General features: G+C 38.6%; 2 protein-coding genes across 3 annotated transcripts; one reads left to right on the top strand and one right to left on the bottom strand.

Annotated features, from left to right (window-relative positions):
* Positions 1–2978: 2978 nt before the first annotated feature.
* Positions 2979–3530, top strand: LOC112461837 (mitochondrial import inner membrane translocase subunit Tim10). The gene has a single exon (XM_025027242.1). It carries the CDS (start codon positions 3075–3077, stop codon positions 3348–3350), a length of 276 nt encoding a protein of 91 aa, XP_024883010.1. The 5' UTR covers positions 2979–3074; the 3' UTR covers positions 3351–3530.
* A 142-nt stretch (positions 3531–3672) lies between these two features.
* LOC112461836 (regulator of chromosome condensation) lies at positions 3673–6304 on the bottom strand. Of its 2 annotated transcripts, none has more exons than XM_025027239.1 (6): positions 6207–6304; positions 6013–6096; positions 5370–5749; positions 4902–5268; positions 4538–4822; positions 3673–4459 (listed from the first exon to the last, which is right to left on the bottom strand). In XM_025027239.1, coding segments are annotated over exons 1-6 (1308 nt in total). In that variant the 5' UTR covers positions 6208–6304; the 3' UTR covers positions 3673–4268. The 2 variants fall into 2 exon arrangements, with proteins under 2 accessions (XP_024883007.1, XP_024883008.1); XM_025027240.1 differs by having other exon boundaries at positions 3677–4459; positions 4550–4822.
* Between the last annotated feature and the right edge of the window lie 4285 nt (positions 6305–10589).

Raw genomic sequence — 10589 nt, 5'->3', positions numbered from 1 at the left:
GAAAGAAATTTATTATTACATTTATTTTTATCTGCAAGTCGCTCCTTAGCTTTTATTAATGGCAGTACATTCTCTTTGATCTGTAACATAATAATAACAATAATAATATAGAACAAAAATTCCAGAATATAAATCGATTTCTTATCCAGGCCTTTAACCCTAGAATCCATGACTCATTTTTTTGACCTTCTAATCCATGACTGGGGGCAATATCGACCCCACGCTTTATTTGATCGTAAAACCGGTCCTACAGAAATAAAGGGCCTTTAAACCTACATGAATTTCTTCGTTTTTTAATAACGAAGAGAATGGTATACGGTAAATTTAATTTTACTCAAGTTTAGTTAGTGAAAAATCCATTTAAAGACTGAAAAACGCAGAAAATCAGCAAAAACCTCTTTTTTTAAACAAAAATTTGTATCTTTTTTTGTAATCAACCGATTTTAAAAATTCAAACGGGGTTTTAAAGAGGACACATTAGACTATTAGAAAAAAATTGTCATCGCTATGTTCTGTTCAAAAAGTATATTTATTTGGGACTATAAAGATGAAGAAATTCGCAAAGTTGAAATACGGAAAAAGTCGATGAAAAAAACCATAAAAAATTGTATTTTAAGTATTATTTCATTTTTATTTGATACAAAATAGTAAAAAATATGAAAAAAATGAAACATTATATCGCCCAGCCATTTTCTGCGAAATGTCAATCTTCTATAGGCAACGGGATTTTTACCGACTAAATTGTGTGATATTTCGTCTTAAATAATATTTATGACTATTTATGCTCAGATTACGTAATAATACATGATATATATTGATTCTAGCAAAAAAATAAAATTAGCTTACCGTGACGAAACTCAAACGGCAAGTCACGACTGGGGTCGATATCGACCCCACGCCCGCTTTGCGACTGTGCTACTTCACTGCTAGCGAACAACTAACGCTGCGCCCGACATAACCCTACTTTTAGAAAGTTGAAATGAATTATGGTTCAGGTCCTGAGTCGAAAATGTCACTCGCTAGCTCAGGAGCGTAGTTCAAAGTTCGCCTGGGGTCGAAATCGACCCCAGTCATGGATTCTAGGGTTAAACACACAGTAAATGACAGCAAGCATATAACCTCAGAATTTGAGGTTATATGCTTTGGCCAATAGCCGCCAGTAAACGCCACATTACTAGCGCCAGTTTGTATCAAGTGTTTACACTTGCATTTTTACTGGCGTTAGTCGACTGGCGCGGCCTGGCGCCACCAATCATTGCATGTGAAAACCGGTCTATTATAACATATAACGTGAGCCAACGCACAAGAAACGTATTGGTTACGGCCGTTACGGCGTTATACGTTTCTTGTGCGTTGATCTACGTTATGTTACCATACGAGAGCTTGTGCGGAGGCTCTAACCGATACGTTTCTTGTGCGTTGATTCACGTTACGTTACGTTACGTGACCATACGAGAGTCTTGTGCGGTGGCTCCAGGTGGCTTTATGTCAGCAGTCGGCTGACTCGGCACTCGGCAAGCTTCATAGAGATATAAGAATAGAGTGCGCGAGCGAGCTGAAAAAGAGATATAGGAATAGAAAGAGAAAGCTGCGCATGGGCCCCTTCTGTCTTTGTTTCGCATGCACGCGTAGACAAAGACAGAAAGGGCCTATATGCAGCGTTCTTTTTCTATTCCTATATCGCAGCCTCTTACGTGCTAGCATATGACTCGCGCACTCTATTATCTTATATCTCTATGGCAAGCTTCGAGCGGGGAGAGAAGGACCTGCTGTCTCCTTCTCGCTTGAGCTGTGACGTAGCTGCTTAGCCGCCGGCTATGCCGTACGATGCCATGCATTTCGGGTATCACTCCTCGCGTCTCGCCGAGTGCCGAGTCACTCAGGTTTCTCTCTGATGCATATATCAAAGTTGCTATCCGTGGCTGCTATTGCTTTCTCTCATGGGGTGCGTCCCAAAATTCACTCTAGTTAACTAAAATGCTATAGTGTACGTGACGTAAACTATAGATTTTAGTTAAGGTCTTCACACACAAAATCGCGTAAGGACGTAAAACGTAAGCGTAAGAAAATCGACCAATCCCAATCAAGTATTACGCTGTACGTAATCCCAGTAGGAGAAAATACTCGATTGGGATTGATAGATTTTCTTACGCTTACGTTTTATGTCCTTACGGCATTTTATGTGTGAAGGCCTTTACCCAGAGTGAATTTTGGAACGCAACCATGGGGATGCAGCCTAAATCGGAAGTAGGAAATCCTTTTATCATTTTTCAAAGCGCGTTTTTTGAAATATTCGTGAGCTTGAAACAAGAAACAAGAAAGGTCGTTAAAAATCCACAGATGTCTATAGACATCTGTGTACAAATCTGACAATTTTTGTCAAGATAGCTTATTTTTTGACACATTTTGACAATAAACTTAAAGGGTGTCGCGAACAAGTATTTGCTATAAATAAGATAAATATAGCGCGATATCGTGACATGAGATTTGTTGAGAGAGGTTAGAAATTATTGCCGGCGCCAGCGGTTGCATTCGCATGGTGTACACGTTCAGGTACATGAATCTTTTTACCTTGTAAATGGGATATCGTATCGATTAAATAAAAACATGGCTTTGCCAATTTGGGCGAAGGTAGGAATTGGATGGTAGGTGTGCATAGTATCTTGAAAAGAATTTCCGCAGATTTTCTCGCATCTGATTTTCGCACATCACATTAACCTAAAAATTAAGCTGCAATGATTATCGTTTCCAGGATACGATTTCGAACATTTATATTTTTTACATTCATATAGTTCGAAGATTTCAGATTTCGCGCTTGCTGCTTTAAAAAAAAATTTTTTTTTATATGCGCTTTAGTGTAGAATGATAAATTTACGTTTTGTAGGTCCGTAGCCACTGTCCTAGGAATTTACGCATTTGTGCTATCCAAGAGAAGCATCAATGCCAGGAGATATGAGATTATGAAAGCCAGACAACGATTGCGCGACACCAATGTTGTAGATTAACTTGTTATTAAGGACTAAAAGATTCTTAAGAGAGGAAAGCGCAACTGTAGAGTACAAAAAGTTGGAAGAATGACGGCATTACCACAATTGGACGACGATAAATTGAAGTTGGTGCAGGACTTGGAAATAGAAATGATGTCGGATATGTATAACCGCATGACATCCGCATGCCACAGGAAGTGCATAGCACCAAAATATACTGAGGCTGAACTAGGCAAAGGAGAATCAATATGTCTAGATCGTTGTATCGCTAAATACTTAGATATTCACGAACGTATCGGTAAGAAACTCACACAGATTTCGATGCAAGAAGCAAAAATTGCAGAGCAACCGAAAACGAGTTAAATCTGTTACCATTAGTTGCATTTGATAAGATCACGACTTATCCGTTACAAAATGTCTTCAATTTCTCTTCAGTTACGACACAGTTTACCAAGGCCTTGTAACCTGAATTAAAATTACTGACAAACCGTAGTATCATTCTGTATTAAAATTTGTGAATAAACTGAATGTTATGACATGATATACATTTTTATTTTTTACTTTCTCAAACATTTAATTGCAACATATCTTTTCCTTAACATATTAAATATTATTATGTTGAGTTTTATTAAAGAAGTTTAGTTTATGAACTAATTAAAAACTTAGCTTGAAGAAAAAGATGTTTATTTATAAAGCTTTTGAAGAAATTGATGCTTGTTTATATATAAAGCTTTTATATGGGACTATAATGTAGATCAACACATGTACATAGTTTAGCCTTCAAGATTTTATACAACATAACTTCAAATGCAAATAATGATGTGTACATTACCTAAATTATTAAATTTAAATGGCACAAAAATTAGGCTAAAGTATCATACTTATTTCACATTCAACAATTTTTATTGTGATTATTCAAAATATAATTTTTTGTCCGTGTAAAGTATTTTTTCCATGTATACTTTTATACACAAACCTCTGTAAGTAGAAAAATGTCTGTTCTGGCGATACATATATAATAATAAGTAGTAATGCTAACAACACAATAAGAACACAATATATTAATTATTGTAAGCATAATGAATGAATTTATGACAATGTGATAGAGTATGTACAAATTTGAAGGAAATGGATCCTGAACAAAATTGAAGACTTAATGGGAAGATTTTTCACAATTCAGTTTGACAAGGTAACATCATGAATGTTAAGAAATAGTGATTTTTCTCGGTCTTGTCTAAATTCATATAACATATAGAATGTCTTGAAATATAATATTTAATATTAACCAGCAGTTTTATCTTTCACTGGACGAATTGTTGCCAAAGCCAAAGTGTGCTGGCCACCACCGCTGACTCGCACCACTGTCTTACCCTCCAACTGCTTTCCCTTAACTAATACTGGTTCCTCGACATCTATTACATCTCCCGTTCCAAGATTACCATTCGTTCCCGCACCCCACGAATACAAATCACCTATTATAGAAAAAATAGATTCTTATATATCGATCGATTAATCATTTTCAGGCATAGTTAACGTTACACTACATTCACATTTTACGTTACCAGAATCTGTGACTGCAAAAGATTCTCTGCTTCCCGCGCCTATGTCAATGCATTTAGTAGAACTTAGAGCAGGAACTAACGTAAGTTCTTCCGCGTCTGGGCAATTAGGTCCAAGCCCGAGGCGACCGTATTCCTTGCGACCCATCACAAAGACTTGGCCTGCATTATCCAGGGCTATGGTATGATGTTCTCCACTGCTGATATGCCTCCATACTTTGCCACTAAAGGTTTTCGATATTTGTGGATGAAAATGAATATCGTTGTCCTTCAAACCTAAAACATTTTCCAACAAATATGTAAAAAAAGAACTTAAAACTGAAAAGCACGTGATCTTTATAAATATCTGTCTTACCAATTTGATAGAAATTGTTTAGACCGAACACATATATGTCTCCCTTCTCGTGTTCCTTAGCAAAAGTGCAGAAATTTCCCGCCCATATATCGTCAAAATATAACTTCTTCCTGATTTTGAATTCAACTACGCCGGGTGTCAGTAGCAGACCTATTCCTTGTCGTGTATTTCTACTTGCTGTGCGTGCAGCTACTCGTCCTAGTTGTCCTTGTTCACCGCGTCCACAGGTATATACACGTCCAATTTCACTAAGTAACACTAAATGGTCATTACCTGATGCTATTTTGACGATTTTTACGTTAGGTAACATTTCTATGGGGAATCGCTCATTTCCTTTCAACGTTAGTCCCATAGAACCGTGCGTATCCTATTTACAAATCAATTTATCGCATAAATGAGATTTTCTCTTAACGCTAATTTGTAAACAAGTGACGATTATATAGATAAGTGGAGATAGAAGAGATATACCCTAAATGTGCCCCATGCGAATACTCGGCCACCTTCTAACAATGCGGCGGTATGTGAATCTCCTGCCGTCACCTGAATGGCTTTACCGGGTAATTCAACCACACCTGGTACCGTCTCAGATCCTTCCTTGGTAGTGTCTCGTCCAAGCGCTCCCTCGTCATTGCATCCAAAAGTCAGTACCTCTCCCGTCTTTCTCAAGCATACATTATGCATAGCACCAGCAGCTACAGCTACAATGTCTGTGTAATCAGATATGGCTGCTGGACGCATTTTCTCAGTGACATCTTCTCCCAGGCCAAGCTGTCCAAAATCGCCTTGTCCAAATACGAGCATAACGCCGCCAATCGAAAGCGACCGCAAATCTGGTTTTATGCTCAATCCTGTAAGAGAAATTTATATAAAATTAAACTGTACCGAGATGGACTCCTGATAGAAGAGCGACTTATATCAGTTCATCTGTTTCGAAAAAGACTTTTCGAGAACGTTCTTAATTTGACATTCGAATGCAAGACAGATTGAGAAACGTTATATCTTCATATTCGCATGAAACGTTCGAGACCGCGAGGGTTATGGTATTAAATACCGACCCGACGCTCGGGGAAAAAGGGAGTATTTTCAGAATAGAAAAATCGCCAGGTCGTACCTTGCTTCTTCTTGATCTGCTTCGGCGCCTTATCCGCTTGCGTGGGGTCCTCGGCCGTCCGCTTCCTGGATCTCCGTGGTGGCACTGCAACATTTTCAGGTTAGGTTCGCGAACGTGCTCGTAAAACGCTTATCATGACTGTCACCCGCGTCACGGCGAGTGCATTTAACGTCGGCGTCTATCCGCGTACTCACTCCTGCTGCTATTTCTCGTGGATCGCGAATATATGCCGTTTCTCGTTGCGTTGGCGCCAAAAGTTACGGTGCTCCAAGCCTCGCGACTGTTGCGCAACTCGCCAAGTACGACAAGGAGCCGAAGGAACGGCGCGCACGGCGCCAACAGCTGGCCGTTCAATCGTTGCGGCCGATTCTCATTGGTGGATTTGAATACGGCTCGCGCGCATGGAGAACCGGACGGACACGCTAGGGAAAACGGCGAAACCGCGCGGCGATCAACCCCTTCTTTGAGGAACCGATTGGTTTTGCCGCTCGATCGCCTCTTGCAGCTGCGTTCAGCGCGCCAAAAAGCGCGACACCTCTCATAGCGCACTTGAGATTAATCCAAGCGATTTTTACGCATAAATATCACGAATGAGAAGAAAATAAAATAGAAAATGGAAAATAAAAAGAAAATTAAAAATTTTATGAAGGTAGCGCATTTAGGCTGCGGTCCACTTGACGCTGCAAATGCTTCGAAGCATTCCTCTTCTCTTTTCTTTCAATGAAGAAAGAAGGAGGAGGACGCTCCAAAGCATTTGTAGCGTCAAAAATGGACCGCAGCCTAAAAAGAGATTAAAAAGCAGATTTCTTGTGCAATATGTACCCAGTGAACACAATGTCTCAAATCGGGAAATAAGGCATCTTAAAGACGTCTTATTCGATTTTGGACATGCGTGTTGTTTGGGTACGTTTGTTTACAGCTACTTAATTGTCTCTTCCGTTATTTCTATCGGAGAGAAATAAAATTCGCACATTCTCTGATTCTTTACAACTTTTACGGACTTGTATATTTCATCGGAGCTGGCTCTAAATCGAGCTTGACAGTCCTTCGATGATCGTGTCCCAGGTAGCAAGCACTCGTCATTTTGACGTCAATATTTGGTCATAATTGGTCAGTAACGTCATTCGTCGATTATGTGACGTATATTTAACGTCATGTTTTAATACGTCAAAAAGACTTTGTAAAATGACATTATATAGACGTTTAATTGACTACCCAGGTAGCAGACAGTCGTCATAATGACGTAATTCTTACGTCATTTTATGACGCATGTTACGTCATTTATTCCTAAAGTTTAACGTAAAAATGACATTTTTCACAGTATTTTTCACAGGAATATTCCTACATTTATAAAGTGTTTCGTAACTTTATGAACGACGTGGTGAATTTATGGTATAAGTGGATCTAGTTGCGTGTGTAATTATAGTTTTATGACAACTATTTCATGCAGTGTTATAACTATCAAAAAGATATCATTACAAGATTTTTGAACACTTTAAAGATGTACCTGTTATAGACAAGTACAGTTAATAAGGAAACATCAGGGTGAGAAGATCGTCACTGTCCACTGGATCATCAAAGTCAAGCGACTCGGACGCGGTACTGTGCTAGGATGGGTGACCGCCTTGAGAGCGGCTATACGCACATGGCAGTAACGAAACAGTTAAAAAAGCTTTTTTTTTTTTAAATAAAGAAAAAGAACATTTTTTTGTAAACGTTTATCAAGTAGACATTTTAAAATTTTAATTTCATAAAAAACATTTCTAGAAACCGGTATGTCGTACATTAGACCTATTTTTGCCGTCAATAAAACGTCAGAAAATGACGTCGTTGGGATGTGACTTAGGACCGTGAAAAATACGTCATTTTTACGTTAAACTTTAGGAATAAATGACGTAACATACGTCATAATATGACGTTAGAATCACGTCATTATGACGACTGTCTGCTACCTGGGGTGTTTTACACGAGCTTGTAAGTTTGCTCGTAAAGAAACGTTACAACCCCAGGATAATGATTATAATATTTTATAACTTCCCGCGGTAAATTAATAAACGAAGGCGGCCGCCCGTTTTCGTAAATATTACAACGCGGCTTCATAAAACCGACTGCGTGCGTTAGGAAACTTTTGAATTCCGCGGTTTAATATCCCTGACGGTTGCCGGGCTAATGTTTTCCGACGGATTAATAACTTAATATCGCGAATTAGAAGAATTTTTAGGATGCGGCCCGCCGTTTTTTCTCTCTTCTCATGTTTACGTCCAGGCATGTTCAAAATTGGGACATAAGACAGACGTCTTAAAAATGTCTTTATAAGTCACGATTTTGGACATGCGTCTGTCATGACGGTGATTGACGATCAACAATGACAAGCAAATACAAAAATTTATTCGGTTTCACAGCTGTCCCAGCGAGAATTGACCCGACGTCTAATTAGACGTCTACAGACGTCGACATACATATAGACGCTCGATTCGACGGGTCATTTCTTGCTGGGGTGAACATATTTTCGCATTCGCGATTCGATTATCGTAAATGTCTAGGGCCGGTATTCATAGTCAGATCTATATTTAATAAATAATAAATATTATCATGCACATGCTTTAGTGGTCGAATTGGTACGACACCCTTCACGGAATGAGGGAAGTTTCAGGTTTGAATCTGGCTGACGTAATATTTTTCGCAATAAAGTTAATTATTTAAATGAGGTGCTTATATACTTATATAAATTAAGTATCAAAGATTACATCAATTTATAAGAACCAAATCATTGTCGTATTGTCTTGACGATTATAATGGCCAAAATAGAGTCGATTAGTATTATTTCTACTTGTTATTATTTGATTGGCGAAGTAAATATGATTTACTCCGTTCTTATATTTAAGATTGTCTTAAGTCTGGTCAAAGGCAGTCTTAAGACTCCATCCAGCCCATGAAATGACTATTTTAGCATCTTAAGATATTACTTATTAAGTCGGTCTTGAAATAAGATCCAACTATGAATACTGGCCTAGGCTAATATTTCATTTGTCATACGACAAATTTTTTAAGCGTGTTGATGGGTTACAAAGTTGAAAAGGTCTCGATCGAGTCTCTAGAAATTTTCGGTAAAACTGAAGATTAAGGACGACCTCACCGATTTCAATGACCTTGATACATGTTGTGTTTAAACACTTAAATACTCTATGTAGGTTAGTGACGCGCTTTAAACACTTACATACTTTTAAAGCGCGTCACTAACCTACATAAGTTAGTTGACGCGCTTTAACACTTAAATACTTTTAAAGCGCGTCCTTCCGAAGGTCACTCAGGAGGGTGACCTTGACAACATATGTCAAGGTCAAGGTCATCGGAGGGTGGTCCCTATTACTGCATAATTACCGTTCTTTATGCCTTCCAATACTCAAAATAGCTGCTATATTTTCCAAACTTTTTTTTGTTAATAATTAACTTTTTAACGAATAGCGAGCGACGGCTAAAACCTTCTGAAGGTCACTCAGAGTCATGACCTTGACAACATACATCAAGGTCATTGAAATCGGTGAGGTCGCCCTGAATCTTCAGTTTTACCAAATTTTTTATTTTGTAGTTAATCAATACGCTTAAAAAATTTGTCGTATGACAAATATCAGTCTAAAACGACAAAAGCTGCGTTTCGATATTCACTGTCAGTACTGAAAATCTATATAAACATACACTATAGATTTTCAGTACTTGCAGTGAATATCGGAACGCAGCCAAAGAATCATGTCGTAATTTACGCTGGCATACATTTTTCACTAAATAAGCGGTCGCGTACGTGGACCAACATTTGCGCGTGCCATCCCATTAAGCAACGCTTTCAAACATATTTTCGTCAAAAGATGTTTTCGAATAAATGTTATTTTCATATTTTTACAGGACTCGAGAGATTAAGAAATTTTGGATAAAGAAATTTCAGATGCGTAGAGTCAATGGAATCTGGCGGGATATCCGAAAATTTCGAGACAAATGTTTATTCATTCCATTCGATCGCAAATTTAATTGCCGTAATCTTTCATTTTCGTTATTTTCATCGTTATCTCTCTGATTTTGTCATTTGTACATAATTTTTCCTAATTACGCTATTTATTACGTTCTTTGGACACATGCATTTTGGCGGCAAGAGAACGTCATATGATTGTTGCGAATTTAGCGTCAGTTATAGTAAATATGGCAGACGACCACGTAACGGCGTGCGGGCGGCTCTCCTTTTTAGGTAAAATTTACAGCTCAGAATTTATGCAACCGACCGCGTAAATGCTCGTTACAATCGCGAATTGAACAACGAGTACGCGAGTTGTCGATCGGGCCGCATTCTGCCGAATATACGACGTTTTCTCGGGTAGCTCATCTTCCACTCGCGACTCAGGCCGCTCAGGCGACTCAGCGCGAAGAGTCGCGTGAAGTTGCCAAGATTCACGACGGAAAGTTTCAACGATTGAAACCGCGCACGCTTACGCGCGTCGCAACGTATGTATGTACTATGTACCTTATAGTCCGAGAGCCCACCGCAAAAATTTGGGTCCATCGCTTTTATGGATAAATTTACTTGCAAA

Source organism: Temnothorax curvispinosus, unplaced genomic scaffold (assembly GCF_003070985.1).
Source record: "Temnothorax curvispinosus isolate PA1 unplaced genomic scaffold, ASM307098v1 QBEX01011856.1, whole genome shotgun sequence".
Taxonomy (NCBI): Eukaryota; Metazoa; Arthropoda; class Insecta; order Hymenoptera; family Formicidae; genus Temnothorax; species Temnothorax curvispinosus.
Note: the sequence above shows the minus strand (reverse complement) of the source record. Positions and strands in the feature narration are given on the sequence as shown.

What these genes read in the sequence shown, in the direction of transcription:
- LOC112461837 (XM_025027242.1), top strand. Translation starts at nt 3,075, where the DNA reads ATGACGGCATTACCACAATTGGACGACGATAAATTGAAGTTGGTGCAG.
- LOC112461836 (XM_025027239.1), bottom strand. An exon ending in TCGCATGGGGCACATTTAGG is followed by an intron (nt 5,269 to 5,369) that starts GTATATCTCTTC and finishes ATTTGTAAATAG; the next exon opens with GATACGCACGGTTCTATGGG. An exon ending in AAACAATTTCTATCAAATTG is followed by an intron (nt 4,823 to 4,901) that starts GTAAGACAGATA and finishes AAAATGTTTTAG; the next exon opens with GTTTGAAGGACAACGATATT.